Below are 16,679 nucleotides of genomic sequence, written 5' to 3'. Positions count from 1 at the left end.
CACCTCGATACAAAATCATATTGCACTGGATTAATAATTATATCTGTATCCACACATTTTTTTCTTTCAAAACATCTTGAATCTCTCAGATTTTGTAGATGAGTCTTCAGTTCTTAAATTAAATCTCTGTTAGTAACAGCTGTTATCTACAGCTTTGTTGCATTTAAACAGTAAGAAAGGATTTCTTGATGCAGTTGTCATGGTTTAACCCAAGCCACCAACTAAGCACCACGCAGCTGCTTGCTCACTTCCCCTCCACCCCACTGGGATGGGGGAGAGAATGGGGGGGGGCGGGGAGTAAAAGTTGTGAATTGAGATAAAGTTTAATAGGATAGAAAAGGAAGGGAAAATAATAATAGAATACACAAAACAAATGATGCACAGTACAATTGCTCACCACCCGCTGGCCAATACCTAGCCAATCCCCAAGCCACAGTGCCTCCAGGCCAACTCCCCCCATTTCACATACTGGGCATGACGTAATATGGTATGGAATACCCCTTTGGCTGGTTTGGGTCAGCTGTCCTTCCCAATATGAAAAGCTGAAAAGTCCTTGACTTATTATAAACACTGCTTAGCAACAACTAAAATATCGGTGTGTTACCACCATTATTCTCATCCTAAATCCAAAACACAACACTATACCAGCTACTAAGAAGAAAATTAACTTTATTCCACCTGAAACCAGAACAGCAGTGCATCTTTGTCTTAATAACCATTTTAATCCTTAAAGTAACTGGTTTTAATATAAAACGTGCAACTGTCATATATAAACTGGAATATAAAGCATTATGTTTAAAAAACCCAGGAACTTACAAATTACTATTTTTTAATGATGATTTCTTTATACTACATGTGTGTATTGGGCTTGGGGGAACCAGAGGGATAAAAAAAAAATTGTTACAGAGAAACCTCAAAACAAAATGTACAAACATTTTATCTCTTCACCGAAGTAATATGTAAACAAGTTTAATTCCTTGTTTAACTATATTGTAGGAAACTGAAATGCGTGATATCTTTTGTACTTTTTTGTTCTAGTGATGTAGTTTGCATTACGTTTATACAGTACATTTCTTATTTCAGTAATACTTCTTTCTGTTTTCAGACCAACTTTAACACTGTTCTGGCAAGAGAGAAAATGAAAAAAGAAAACATAATTAATGATCTTAGTGACAAATTAAAAATGCTTACACAACAGCAAGAAAAAGATAAGGGTAAGCAAAGTTCTGAAGAAGAATTCATCTTTTCTAATAGGATAAATCCACTCACTACAGATTGGTTTTGATCCTTAGTGCTGCTGTTGTTAAAAGAATTTTTATTCGCTTGTGTCATAGATTTGATTGAAACGCTTTCTGAAGATCGAGCTCGCTTACTTGAAGAGAAGAAAAAGCTTGAAGAAGAAGTTAATAAACTGAGAAGTAGTAATTTTTCTCCACCTACCTACTCAGCAGCAGCTTCAGAAGCTTGTGGAGCCTGCGCAGCTGATATTCCCACTGACACAGACAGATTGGTTTCTGACATTGCAGCTGAAGGGAGAATGGACTCCACAATGGAAACCAGTATGATGGCTGTGCAGTAAGTATGGGGCTTTGTAGTAGAAATATGCAAAGCAGGCTTTCATTCTTTAAATGTGTGCTGTGGGATGTTGTTAAACATGCTCATTTGCACTTCACACTCCTCCTGCCTTTGTTCTTGCTAAAAATGTTCTTTTAAATGTACACATACAGTTGTGGCGTCACAATCATCAGAAGTGTGTGGTTTTGATCACTTAGAAGTATCTTAAAGGTGAAACTTGCCCCCAGAATTACGAGGTGAAAAAATAGACCTAAGTATATGAAGTGTAAGTCAAACAGGAGAACAACTGTAATGGTGAATGAGCTGGGTGGCTGCATGTTATTAGCATATCTTTTGAACAGTGGCTGGCTCTCATTTAAAAACAAACAAAAAAAACTTTATGATTGTTCATGTATGTGTCTGCTGTAAGACAGCATAATGATATTCCTTGATAAAGAGGAAGGGCTGATAGGTATGCTTGGTAGAAATGAGGCTGAATCCTCAGGATTCCAAACAAGTAATAAGACTCAGGCTGATTAAGTGGCCTTGATGGATTGATGTTTTGTATTATTGGAGAGAAGGACAGGTATTCAGCATCTCTTTGTTTGCATAACTTCCGAATCATCAGTAATGTCAGCTGTGGTGGTACTGCTGACTTACTAGAAGGCAGTGATGAGACTGGGAAAAAACTTAGCAATTATTTAAACCCTTACTTGAGGAAAACAGCTAGGGCAAGCAACTTATGTACTTCAAACTAAACTTTTCACTTAAGATTGGTTCAATTTTGTTTGGATCTGGTTGATTATCTGGATTTACAACAGATTCAAATAACATTATGTTGATACATATATTTAACTGCTTATCACCCTTCTTGTATGGAGGTGTAATTAGGCAGCAGTTAGTTTGCAGGTAGGTGTCTGAAGCTGTGCTTGAAATACTGAGGTGATTATAGAGATCAGAGGGAATTTATGGAGGTTTTTTGCAGTCATCGACTTCACTATGTTCTCTTATTTTGGGTGCCCTACAATAGCAGTTCACTTTGTTATTGGCTTATAATGCCTTGTCTAGTAAATTAAGAGCCTACATGTAAAGCTAGTAGACTTTGGTGATCTGGTGATCTGGTCTTAGTGCATGACTATAAAGTCTTCAGAATTTAAATAATTCTGACTGGTACAAAGTTATCTTGTTGGTTGTTGTCAGAAATCGAGCCTAATGCAGGTGTATTTTTTGTTTTTTCAATACTGAGTTCCATGAAAATGAGCATCAAGTTCAGAGCTTTGATTCTTAATTTAAATGTACCTAAAGTAATTTTATAAAGGTTTTTGAATAGTAAAGACTGTCTTATGCTCCAAGAGAAGGGGTTGTGATGATGCATGCAAAAATCCTAATTTCCTTCAATTTTCTTAATTTTCTTAAATTTCTCTTGACAAATGTAGAATTTTAGGCTTAAAAATTCTGTACTAAAATGAGCATGTTCTATTATATGTACTTTCTGACTAGAGTAAGGCAAAACGAATAGCACATGCTGTATGTGCATTAAAATAGGACTCATTGCTAGAAGATACTCAGCTATTACTGTATTTAGTGCAGTATGAGAATCTATTCGGAATAGATTACTGGAAGAAAACTCAAGAAAAAAGGGTGAAGAAGTTTTGTCCAAGGCATTCCAATTGTGTTTTTTAACTCCATATAGAGACTGGGGAAAACTGGAAAAAATAAAATATCTACAGTATGAGTATATTTCTGCTATAGCAGCCTAAGAAAACTGAAATAGTCAACATTTAGTACTTTTTACTAATTTATGAGAACTGTTCTTCATGCTATACCACTTTCTACCTCCTTGTGGTAGAAGATTGCATTTCTTTAATTCTCTTATACTAGGAATACTCATTTTAGGATCCTTTCCTGCAATGTCTAAGGAAATTTGGATTTGAACTGGAAGGCACTTCTAAATATTAGCAGTCACGTGGAATTTTTTCTGTTATGCTTTTACAGCTGCAGTAGTTTTTTAATAGACTTTTAATACCTCAATTATGATTACATTGTCAGATTTCCTCTCTTCTCCTGATCCTTCCGTAGACTTTCTCATTTGTGAAGTTGATAAATATCACAGGCTATGTCATGTTACCCTGAATAAACAGCAAACCTGCTTATTTCTAATTACCTCAGTGCAATGAGATGTTTTGGGAAGACAGATCTCGTCATCTTATTTAAAATAAAACAAAGTTCTTATGCTCTTATTTCTCTCTTGTTTCTGAGGCTTCTCGAAATATGTCTGATTTTGTTTCAGAACTGTACAGTATAATGTTGTATTCATTTGCATGGGAAAAAGCTTAGAATCCCAGATGAATTTCATTATACCCCTAATATGATTAAAGGTTTCTTTTTGCTCATTAAGAACACTTACCTGAAGAAATTGGATGCATCTTTGAATCACCCACTTGATACAGCTTGCAAATTTTTACTGTTGTTGAAAGGAAAGCAGAATAACTGACTGTAAAGCTCCTGGTTGCTACCCCTTCACCTAAAATCTTTGTGGAAGATCATTAAGCAATTGCAACCTATGCATTTTCTCACTTTTGTGCCACTAGCTTTTTGAACAATCCCAGACTTCTGCTTATCTCTCACAGAAGTGATGACCCTGAGTGGGAAACACACAAGTGGAATGAGGTTTTGCCAGAGAAGCAAAAGCAGAGTTGTTAGATATACTTGCATTCACTTTAATCAGTGCCTATCACAATGTATGCTGCCTAACCGAGAATAATATGCCCAGTGCACTAAACTTTGTGGAAGCAAGGATGAAAACAGTTGTTGCTTACCAAACTAAACTTGCACTGATAATCAATAAAACAGTTAAATACTCTGTCTTTAGAAGGAGAACTATTTCTTACAGTAATTATTCTAGTTCTGAACTCTCAAGGCAGGTTTACAAAAAAACCTTGAAGATACGCATGGGAACAAAAAATTTTGGCTCAATGTACTAAAAGTCAGGTAAATAAGTAGGCAGAAATTATTACAGGTTTCTGTTGACTTCTTCCTGTTACATGAAGGCTAAGCAGCCTTTTAACTGAAATGAAGGAATGAGTAGCATGGCTCAGTTATAATCTGTTAGTTCTACTTGGCATTTTCCTTGGATTTATAGCATGTTTTGTCAGACTGGATGAATGGACTATATGTCCAAAAACTTGTCTGTTTTCTTTCTCCAACCAAATCAGTTTGGACTACAAAATACATTGTTTCTTCCCTATTAACCTGTCTTCAAAACTGTATTTTAATTGTATCAGGTATTACTCTCTGTGTCCTTAGGAAATTCCTTATTAGGGTGTTAGCATTATTTTATCATGCCCCAGTGCTCAGTTTATCTCTCAGATGAACAGAGACGGTTAGCAAGTTCACGTTCTACCAGAGAGTCCCAGGGCACAGAGCCTTTAAACTACAAAGATTAGGAAAATACAACATTGTAGAGCTGAACTGCAATATCGAGGGTTAACTGCCAAAGCATTTGGAGCTGTATCTTTCATCCTGAGGTTTTGAACATAATGCAAAATATGCAGAAATGGCCCCATGTAACTATAAACTAATCAGTGACTGAAAATTCACTAGCTTGTTGCAACAAAGCAGCTGCTTGGGTTTAAAGAAAAAAAGAAGAAGGAAAAAAAATCCCCCCAAATCTTCCAGAAATGTCAATGCTGATTCTTAAGGTATCTTTCTGTGCTGTTCCCTCTGTGCTAGCAAATATATGGCACTCTTCACTGAGTGACAATGGAGGGGTGGGAAAAATAATTTTTGTTGAAAAGAAATTTCATTTTTAACCTGTCCATTTTCTTCTTGCTCTTTTAGTGAAAATGTCCATATGTCTGAAGAAAAACAGAGGATAATGTTGTTAGAAAGAGTGAGTAGATTGTTTGTGCGGTTAAGCATTACAATTAAGTACTTATAAATATGTATGTGTGCAGTTGTGCTGTGGTCAATTATATACTCTGATGCAATATAGTATCTGCAAGGCTTATAAATACTATTCCAGGGAATGGTTTTTCATTGTACTTGTTTCGGATCAGTATAATTTGTTGAAGCAATTCAAAGTAAGTATTAATACATTATATTTGGCTTAGCTTAAAGTTTGTTTATTCTGTTTATGTAGGCTTTAGTATGAATGAGTCAGGTGTAATATTTCTTCTTAGGAGTGACACGTCATTGATCTAGGGAATTTCAGTAGCAAAAAAAAGTTTTGATTACTTTTTCAAATTAAGGCATCCAAAGCAGCTGGACAGGAATTAAGATTGATTTACCTGTTTCTCTTGGAAATGGATAATTTCTCCTCATAGGCTGCTATTACTTAAATCCATTTCATTCTACCTGGGGTGCATTATAATCTTGACAGTATTGCTTCTGTAAAAAGTGAAATCACACTTGTTATGAATGTGCTTAAAGTTACAGTTTTCTGAAGCAATTGTCATGGTCCTACAGGCTAGAATTGTAAGTTTCTACGTCGCCACAGCTGCTTCTTCCAAATACATACCTTAAATTTTCACTTCTGTTACAACTTTTATTTTGAGCATAGCTTTCAATGTACACTGAATAATTGAACATTTTTGATGAAATAGTTACTTTTGCTGAAAGGCTAGATTAACCCTTAGTATACTGGAATCTTTCAGATTCTAGTAATTTTTAACTATCTAGTTATATCTAACTCCATTCCAGTTGCCTTTTTCTTACCTTGAAAAGTTGTCTTTAAAAAAAAAATAGTGTCTTTAGCTTTCAGCTTTCTATAATCAGTTAGACTAAACTCTGTGATCAGTTAGAGAACATAAATGTTTTTCGTTAATGAATTGTGGCACTGTATGATGCAAGTGGCTGGATGTTTCTGACTAGAAGCACTTAACATGCTTTATTCTGTCATCTGCTTACAAAGGATTTGTCATGGGTAGAAGCTATAAAATAGTAATATATTACACTTCTTTTGCTGTTCTATCAGTGAAATGTTTTTCTAAACCATGACACTAACTTGAGAAGGATGAGTATGGAGATAAGCATAGTATAGCAGTGGGGTTTGTAGCACTGTGTTAATTGCTAGACATCAAATTTTTTTACATGTCTTTGTTCAAAAGCTGTTTTGATATTGTTTTAAAATGAAAGCTGTAGTAAATATGTATATTGTACAAGTAGTCTGTCTCTGGTCATATCAAAACTTTTAAAAAAATGTATAATCAGATAAGATTTTCTTTCAGACTTTGCAGTTGAAAGAAGAGGAAAATAAGAGATTAAATCAAAGATTGGTAAGTATTTGTGCAGTGCATGTTTTAAGTCTCATTAAAAAATAAGAAAAGTTTACAAATATTAAGTTTGTTAAAATCTAAAAATGTGTTTTTATTAAATTCAAAATGTTTTAAGCATTAAGGCAAGTGGCAAACAGGTAACCTGATAACCTTTCAGGGGTATCTCAACTTAGCAGTGTTCTCATGGAAAAGATTCACAGGAGTGGAGAGAAAGAGACATACTCCCAAAGAACACAGACCATCCAGGCTTGGGGTACGGGGAGTTAAATTTCAGTGGTGCCATGGCTCAGTTTTTCAACAACAGTAGATTGAAGGCCAGTTTACAAGAATGTAAATATGCTTGTACAATAAGCATAATTAGGAGTGTTAACAATACCTTGGAGATTAGAAACTGCACCTGTCATTTTTGTAAGGCATCAAACTTTTTAATTCTGCCTAGCAACTGGAAATACAAACAGTCATCGTCTTAAACTGAAACACTCAAATAATAGTCAATGCCTATGAAAGGAAAAAGAATATAGTGACAGAGTTCCCTCGATTCCTGTGCTATGAATCCTTCTCCTCTTATTTATCCACAGTTTATCCTTGCTGCCAGGTCTCAACCTTAAGTCTTAAAAAAATTACTGTGTGTATAGAAAACAGACAAGTCCTTTGGTAGTTTATTCGTTGGACCGGCCATGGAGATCTCACTTTTAAGTGACAGGTGATATCCAGGAGTTTGGTAGGAACTGATATCTGTGTAGTTGCAAGTTACATTTCAGAGCAAAAGTGTTTGATAAGTTTCTCCAGTAGGACTTGCCATTTTTCTGTCTGGTATAAGATTGAAATTTACTATATAATTTATTCCTGCTACATATTCAGGTGCGAAATTGCAATTTTTTTCCAAACACTTTCCATTCCATATTAAAACCTGTACATAATAACCCTGCTAGTGCGGGGCATAAGAAAGGACTGCAAGACACCTAAAAGCATATTTTAGAAAAGGATTTTTTTATTTAGAATGTCAATGAAGTGCACAAAAGTTATTTCAGTGTAGTTTTTACAATACAACTCAAACCATACTGGACAGTCTCCTAAACCTCTCTGTAGATTTCCTGAATTAAATTCTTGATCTCTTGCCATCTCAGAGTAAAATGAAATTGAAGAAAACATGGTGTTGTACAAGACAAATATAAAATTATTTTTGTTGCTATGATTAATACCAAGCCATGTAGGAGAAATTGGCAGCTCATTGGTGTCTAAAGCAATTGAAAATTGGTTTCTAAATGGGCATAAGAACATAATATCTTTTCAATTCCTTACTTATAAATTAATTATATCATAGATGAAATAAATTATTTTATTTTTTTCTCTTCATCCTTCTTTCTCCTCCCCCTCCTTCCCAATACACTTCTAAAGCTGAAATACACATCAGCACTTAAATATCAATATTTATTTCTATAGAGCTACTTCAAATAAGCAACCCAGAAGGGGTGCTGCACAATAAAAGAAAATCTTTTCAGATCCCTGACCTTTGCAGCAAAACTTGTGGGTTACCTCTGCAAGCAATAAAAAAATTAAAAGGAGCTCGTTTTAATACCAGGAGTGTTATTACAGGATTTTTGTTACTTTATATGAATTATTGACAAAGGGAACCTTTTTTCTGTGTAAAGGCTATTAGAACTCTACTCCATAAAAATTTCTTTACTGAGTTTTAATGGAAATATTTTTAACATTCTAATTTGTTGTGTTTTTCTTAAAACTTAGAAATTAATGAAAAATACAGAAATCAAGCTAGTTTGCATTTTAATTTAACATTCCACTTTTAAAAAACAGTGAGAAAATTTTTGGTTCTAACGTGAAGAGAACTCTTGAACACTTTTGGGAGCAATGTAAGCAAATTATACACATTTGACAACTTTCATGTTAGCTGCAACTTTTTCAAGAAAGAGAAGTACAATGTGAATAAGTCAAAGAAACGTAGTCTCCAACAACAACAACAAAAATTGATATGAAGTTGGGCCCCATAAAGAAAACTGCTGAAAATGTCATCAGAAGTTGAGAGGTTTTTGTGTTGTACTGCATTCAGTTGGGGCTCATTCTTTGAAGAAATTAAGAAAACAAGCTGGGAATAGGCTTCAAGCTCATATTAAGACAGGCTGATACTGTTTCCGGAGAAGTGGGGAGGAAGACTGACAATAGGAAATATGCTGTAGGTAACAATGTTTGAGTTACAGATGAAAAATCATGTGCTAAACTTCAAGTATGAGTAATCTAGGTTTGAATAGCATGTATAAACGGTGCAGGAAGTAGGAACCTATAGAAGAACTGCAGGACCTCTTGTTAGAGTTTCTACAGGGCAATTACAAATTGTCTCTTCTTTAAGGAAGTTACCAAAGGGTGATGAAATGGATACATTGACATCAGATCAGCTCCAATGTCTACTTGCATTTATGTAGGCTATATAATCCCTTTGTAGATACAAAGTAGCGTTGACCATTTTCATTTATCACAGTTACTGTAGAAAGTGTATGTACACTTATATTCATTTTTACATCTAGTTTATTCTCTTGAAGTTGGTTCATGTGCCAGTATGAATTAAACAGATTTAAAGGCAAATATCGTGCATATAGAGATGAGAATTATGTCCAAAGCCTTACATAATTGAGACTTTGTTTGGTCTTAGTAAATTTGACTGCAGTTTTATGTGAGGGAGTGCTGCTCTATCAATTACAGTAAACTTTAGATTGAGTGACAGTCCTTAGTAAAACTGAGAGACTATATCGAGTTCAACATCCAGAGTTTAACTGCAATAGACATGTTTGCCCTCCAGTATTTTACCATCAGCCTTTTGTAGAATGCCAGTGGCTTCTGTGTTAGAGTGCGCAGCTATATTATAGGTCTTGTGTATGTTCGGAACAAATCTTCACTGGCACTGATCTGGAAAGCACTTCTCAGTTTTAAATAATGAGGGAGAAGTCAGTTACACAAGACATTTAATACTCAAAGGTAGCTATTTAAAAAACAGACAAACAAAAAAAACCCTGCAAACCACCGAAACTACAGCCAACCAACCAACCAAACCTGCTACAGAACAGGATAACAGAATTGTGTGTTTTCTTGAGTGAATATAAGACCTGCAAAAATAGACACTGTTTGAAATCAGTAATAAATTATTTATCTTAACCATATTGTTACCTGCAATGTACATGTCATCATAGCTTGCCAATGCTTTATAGCTTTTCTCTTATTTTAATAGATGTCCCAGAGCATGTCATCAGTATCCTCAAGACATTCTGAAAAAATAGCAATTAGAGAGTAAGTACATGTTAATTTTCATATAAACAGATGGATATGCCTTCAATAATAAGTATGTAGTTAAAGAATGTCACAATTCTTCTGTTCTTGATCTGTGGTGAAAAGATATGTAGGTCAACTCTATACATTTAGCTGTCAGTTATTGAACCGTTGGTTGGGCATGAATCAAATTTTATAAACCCTTTATTTTAAACAAAAAAAAGGCCTTTATGAATTCTGTGTAGTGGTGGCTTTCTTGAATTCTCTACCTTTCTTACATGGTTCATAAGGGTAATACCTCATGGGACTTCTAGAATCCTTCCTTTCTTTTAGATTACTTTTTGTTTATCTGTGACCTTCTTGAAATCATGCTGAGAAAAATCAGAAGGAATCTTGTTTATCCTGAATATGCGTAGTGCTCCATTATATTTGAAGAGAAGTTTTACCTTCCTGAAGTCTTCAAAATTTTTGGTTTACCTTGACAGTCTGAAATGAAATTAACTCAAATATTTTGTTAGGTATTATCAATCTGTTAGCAGCTGCATGTAGAATTGTTGCTGGAAAAAGAAATAGTAATTCTTGCAGAACATGAAAGCTATAGACAACTGTTCTTCAGTAATTTATCAGTCTGACAATAATTGAGTAATATAAAAAAACGTTTTTGGAAAGAAATCCAGCACAGATTATTCCTTTAATGTTTTCTGAATTACACCAAATTGCATTTTTATTGTAACAAGGTCGGTATGTGCAGAATCAGGTTTTCCTGTGAGCACCTGAATATTCTGGCAATTCTGTTGGTAGTCTTTGGTGAGGAAAACGTTGTGAAAGAAGAATTCATCTGTCCAACAGAGATGTCTTTATTTAAGTCAGCATAGTCTGTCATTATAATAAATCCAGGCAGAAAAGCTTGGAGTATTGTTTATTTAATCTGAAAGTGAACTTTAAAGAAGATAAGCTAAATTTCTCTCTAGATTTACTTATTTATCTATGACTATGTATCTGCAGTCTCCTTTTATGGAAAAGAGTTTTCTGCTTTCTTTGCCACTTGCTCCCCCATACCCAGAGTAGTAGTAATATTCATTCTTACAGCCCTCTCATGGTCTAATGCTTAATTTGTAGCTATTTTAGACTTCATTTCATTAATGGGTAAATAATTTACTTTCAACACATTTGCACTGCGAAACAGAAGTTGGAGACAGAAAAAGCTCTCTGAATTCTGTTGCTGAAACTTGGCATGAGAACTTGGTGGCTTCTTGTGTTTTATCCTGGTGTCAGGAAGAAACAGATTTTTGCAACTTCTTATGTAAAGTCACCATGGTGTTTCTTTTGTTTTTAACCCTTTAATCAAGGATGAACACTTCATCCCTTCTTTGTCCTGTGTGCTTAAAATTTTAAGATTGAATAGCTACATAAATGTTTTGCTGTATTTTTCTGTGTTCTAATTGACTTCAGTTTAAGACATCAAGAGTGTGTGTTAACGTTGGTACAGTGATCATTACCATAAGTATTGGTGAATAAAAATAATACAGAATTGAAACATTAGTATTTTGTTAGATACTTCTGTTTATTTTTTTCAAAAGGACAGTTTTGCTTTAAATAATAACTTGAGCTGATCAGTGTAGAACATTGCAAAAACACTTTTTGAAAGGTAGAGTGTTTTGTTGACTTCAGAAAATATAAAATGTATATGAGTTGGCATAACAAGTAGAAATATCTATGCTGCTGTTCAACTAAGTCTCAGTCTGTGCAATACTTGGGGAAAAAATTGTACTGTAATTAATGTAGTTTTAAGCTTCTATGCTTTTTTTAGTTAAGTTCCTTGATTATTTTTTTTCCAGTTTTCAGGTTGGCGATTTGGTTCTCATTATCTTGGATGAAAGGCATGACAACTATGTATTATTTACTGTTAGTCCAACCTTGTATTTCTTGCACTCAGAATCTCTTGCTGCCCTGGATCTCAAACCAGGTGAGTGTGGTAAGTGTCAGATTACTTTCAATTATTATCTCCTCTTACAAATAACACTCCTTAGTAAGTGATTTTATAAATATATGTGATAAATATGAGAAGAATGTGATACAGATAGCTGTCAGCTATTTTTGTAGATTTTGCTATTTGTTTTGATGCTAAACATCTTTCAAGGCAAAACATTTTAAATAAAAAATTGATATAGATGTTAATATCTTGGAAAAATAGGGAAAAATATGTGCATCTTCAAAGTAAGCTGTAAAAAAAAAAAAAAGGGGGCAGAGAGAAAATGCCAGTTTTGTACACACACAGAGTAGATTAACATGTCCATGGGGAAACCATTCCCATCAGGCTGCTTAGCTATTCAGTAGCATGAATAATAATGCATAATTGTGTAGGTCTCAGGCCTATTTTGTATGTGGATTTATGTTTTCAATGTCTTTGGCAAGGAAAGTAAATACAAAACTCACGGTAACATTTCTGTCAAAACTGCATGCTCTGTTCTTATTTTTTCATAACTGATTCTATGATGTTTTTGAAGATTATCTTTGGATAAAATTTGTTCTCTGTAGCTCATCTTCTGCAAAGTGACTGAAATTTATGAACCCAAATATATGTCTGAAATAACAGAATGTAGACCACAGTATATGGGATTTGCAAGCAATGTTTTTTTCTGGCAAAGTTTTTCCACCCAATTTAAATGATGTTTAGCAGGGCTCATAAGTTTTCAGAGAACAGTTTCTGTACGTTTTGCTTATGTTCAGGTTGATGGCACATTTGCTTTTTTCCTCCCTTAATCATCAGGTTATTTGTTGGCTGGTTTTTGGCAGCTATGTAAACTTAGTTAAATTGAAGTGTTAATTCTTTTTTTAAATGAGGAAAAATAACAATGCTTTGCACTAAACTATGTGCTACATGAAATAGATTCATGTAAACGTCTTTAGACTATCACATGTAGTATGTTCTGCAAACCCAGCCACACTCCCAACTTTGCTGAAATGTCTAAGAACATGCTTTAAAAGGAAATTTTGTATTAATTCTAATTTATCAGTAAGAGTTCCTATATGTTATTGCATGTCAGAAGCTGTCAACTTGCTTTCAATGAGCAGACTCATTGTAGATTTCAGTTATGATGAAAGATGATAGCTCTTAAAAAAAATCGTGTAGTCTCCAGAAGACCACCAAGCTCTAACTGAATTCTGAGACTGCTGAAGGATCTGTGCCATGTGTGTTCTGCGAAACATGTGGGAAGAACTCTTATGTTTCTTACAGATGTAATATATTCTGAACTGTGGCATTACTAGTGCATATATAAATATGTGAAATGTGATTGATTTTCTTACTGTTGGTTTACATATATAAGGTAAAAGCCATGTTAGTTTGTACATTGCTGAGTACACAGTTCACTGACCTGTCTGTTTTCAAATGGACTTAGCTTGCTCCATTCCTTACCACTTGCTAACCAGAGTTAGTCTCAAATTTGAGAAAACTGCACATAAAACTAACATGAAGACTTAGCATTTGCTTTAGGAACACATTTGTTCCTAGCTTAGTACTTCAGGAAACCATATCTTGATTCTATTTCTGCATCAGGGAAGTGAGGAGAATAAAACCCAGAACACTAGTATTATTTGTATAGATTAAAATTGGCATGGAGCTAGGTACTGCAAATTATTGTTTTAAGGGCTGCCAGAATGTTGCATCTAAACCTGTCCTTTTGTACCAACATGTACATATCAAGTTAATAATTCCGTATAGATCTACCTACAGTATTAAGTGTCAGAGATCTAGGCTATTGTAGGTTGTCTCTGCCTACGTTAAGAGCGCTTAGAATGCTATGACAACACTGAAATTGGTTGAGGACTGCATGGTTTCTGTGTTGTCCCTTATCTTCGGGATATGGAAGTTTTCATCTGCAAATCTAAGGAAAAAAAACTTGCATCTTTCTCACTATCTTTGTTAGATCAATGAAGTCTGTCAGCCAAGCAAATTCAAAAAAACTTAAGTTTTTTTGTAATTTAAATATTAGTTGTAGAGCATTCAGGCCAGACATGAATGCTTTGTACTGATTTGTACGAGTGTGGAGTAGAATGGAATCTGCTCCATTATCAATAGCCAGATTAATCTTGAAGGGTAAGATTAAAATTTCAAACTCTGGCTCTTGTGTGACTCATGTTCTAGTCACTAGATACAGTATCTCATAAATAGTCATGCTTAGAAAAGCATTGATTTTAGTATTATGCAGAGCATATGTGAGCTGTTCCTTCTGTCTGTTTTGATGTTTTCTTCATGCCGTGATTAGTGATAGAAAAGAGCAAAGCAAGTAAAACGGATAGAATTTCTTGGAATTCAAGACAAATATGCATTTCCTTACTGTTACAGAAATGGATAGAAGCTGAAAGTTTGTTTATGTCCACTGTTGCTTTCTTGACCTGTCAGTTTATTATTAAGATCTTTCACTTTTCTCCTTTCTGAACAGTATTGGGTACTCAGAAGACTGCAACCAAAACTAGCAGACTTGTAGGGCTTTAAAATTATTATTTGTGAGGAATTAATTTCCATCACTAATACAGAAAAATAATCAAATGTTTCAGTAAGGGCAATAATAATAGCTGAGTACAGAAGAGTTTCTATCCTTTGAAATACTTCAAGAAATTCTCGCCTTAAATCAGACCAAAAAGGTCAAGCTTGGTTAATGAGAATAATTTTGAATCATTAAATGAATTTCAGTTTTGATTTGCTTTTGTCTCCTCTAATGTTAACTTTTAAAACAAAATTTAAACTGAAAAATAAAATTTTTTGTTTGAAAATGCCAGTGACCTGTCTCGATGTCTGAAGTTATTTAAATTTTGTTAATTTATTAAAAAAGGGGGTTTTTGAAGACTTTCTGCTTTCAATGAAATCATTTTAGCAAATAATCTTTAACCATATTGAATGTAATACCCTGTAGCTGATTATCTAAAATAATAAATATACTGTCTCTTTAGCTTCAGGTGCATCTAGGAGACCTTGGGTGCTAGGAAAAGTGATGGAAAAGGAATATTGCCAGGCAAAAAAGGTAAGGGAATAGTAATGGAAAATCATCTGATAAAATTAACAGACAAGTCAGTTTTAATGTTTGTAACAATTGTGAAGAGTTATCTTTGCATAATAAGTGAGATGAAAATTGCTCTAGGTTCTGCCATTCCTGCTCTGTTTTTCAGTCAGTGAATAGCAAGAGAAGGAGAACTAGAAAAAAGAGTAAGTGAGCAGTGGCATGGGTAGATGTGTCCATATTGCCCAGAACTGTGCCAGATTCCAAAGGGTCTCATAAATGCTGAGGGGTGGGAATCAGTTTCTGCTTAAAAATATAAAAATCAGAGGAATAATCCCACATTTCTAATATAATCTGATTTTTTTTTTTGTAGGCACAAAACAGATTTAAAGTTCCATTGGGTACAAAATTCTACAGAGTGAAAGCAGTACCATGGAACAAGAAAGTATAACACAACAAAATTTTAGTTTGTTCTGTCTTCATTCTTTTTTGACTTGTCCTTCAGTGCTCGTTCATCGCTCCAAATACCAGGCCATCTTTTTATACTGAGGTTATGTGACAAGATACGTCATTGATGTACTGCTTTTACTTTTTAACAGGTCACATTTTAGAAACAAGAATTTCATCAAAAACTCTGGCCCTAACTGTTCCAATTTTTTTACCCAGATAACTTTAGGAGTGTGGACCAAATGAGTTCATTTTCTCAAAGGGCAACCACATGAAACATGGCTTGTAAGCCATGTTAATTGCCTGCTAAATATACATTAGCTTGTATTTAGATGTTAAATGTTAGTTACCATTATTACCAGCATACGTCCTTTTGTGAAATCATTATCAAAGTACTTGCACTCTTTAACAGGTTCTTTATATGTGTAAAATTCATCAGCTATTTAAAGAGGAGTGTTCATTGCATGCAGATAATCATATAATTTTTCTTCAACATGAGTTTGCCTCAGTAGATGAATAAAAATAACTACTGCAACTTGTTTCATTACATGAAAATGCTCTTTAATGTTAAAAAAAAAAAACAACTTGTAATTTGATAGGCTGATTTTGAAAATCAGCCACAGTTAGATCTGCAATCTTCAAAAGCACTTTGGATGGATTGATCACAGATTCTGAAGGGAAGTCACCTGTGCCGTTTGTTCAAAGTGAAGCACTTGTTCTTCCCAACAAAACAGAAATCTTGTATTAATCTATTTAGAAAAATCATATTGATGAAATTGTATTTCATGGTTGAGTTTCAGGAAAAAACTCATTGTACATTAACCATACAAGAGTCATTTAAGTAACAAATTATTGTAATTGTAAAAGACATGTAGAATTTTAAAACAATAAAGATTTGAAACTGTATGTGTTTGAAGTATTTGTGTGCCTTTTAAATACTATCTATAATATTTATTTCATGTTAATCTGTTGCAGCTTGTCTCTGATTCCTCCAGCAGTTTCATTACATAGAAATACCTAAATTTTCTACAAGTGGCATTAATATTCAGCAACGTTCAGGAATTACAAGAATTACCTTGTAATGATAAAGAATTTAAGTAGACAGAAATTAATTTTGTCAGCATCT

General features: G+C 34.1%; 1 protein-coding gene across 4 annotated transcripts in view; it reads left to right on the top strand.

Moving 5' to 3' along the window:
* The window catches only part of RB1CC1 (RB1 inducible coiled-coil 1), an 82,190-nt gene extending 65,731 nt beyond the window's left edge, over window positions 1-16,459 (top strand). For 3 of the 4 annotated variants that reach the window (XM_069779330.1, XM_069779328.1, XM_069779329.1), the window contains 8 exons: window positions 1,106-1,214; window positions 1,335-1,575; window positions 5,395-5,446; window positions 6,783-6,830; window positions 10,069-10,127; window positions 11,945-12,081; window positions 15,060-15,130; window positions 15,480-16,459. In XM_069779330.1, the coding sequence (XP_069635431.1) occupies window positions 1,106-1,214; window positions 1,335-1,575; window positions 5,395-5,446; window positions 6,783-6,830; window positions 10,069-10,127; window positions 11,945-12,081; window positions 15,060-15,130; window positions 15,480-15,557 (795 nt within the window). In that variant the 3' untranslated portion in view covers window positions 15,558-16,459. The remainder of the gene's footprint in view (window positions 1-1,105; window positions 1,215-1,334; window positions 1,576-5,394; window positions 5,447-6,782; window positions 6,831-10,068; window positions 10,128-11,944; window positions 12,082-15,059; window positions 15,131-15,479) is intronic. The other variant, XM_069779331.1, reaches the window with a different exon arrangement.
* Window positions 16,460-16,679: the final 220 nt, after the last annotated feature.

This window comes from Haliaeetus albicilla, chromosome 3 (genome assembly GCF_947461875.1).
Source record: "Haliaeetus albicilla chromosome 3, bHalAlb1.1, whole genome shotgun sequence".
Taxonomy (NCBI): Eukaryota; Metazoa; Chordata; class Aves; order Accipitriformes; family Accipitridae; genus Haliaeetus; species Haliaeetus albicilla.
Note: the sequence above shows the minus strand (reverse complement) of the source record. Positions and strands in the feature narration are given on the sequence as shown.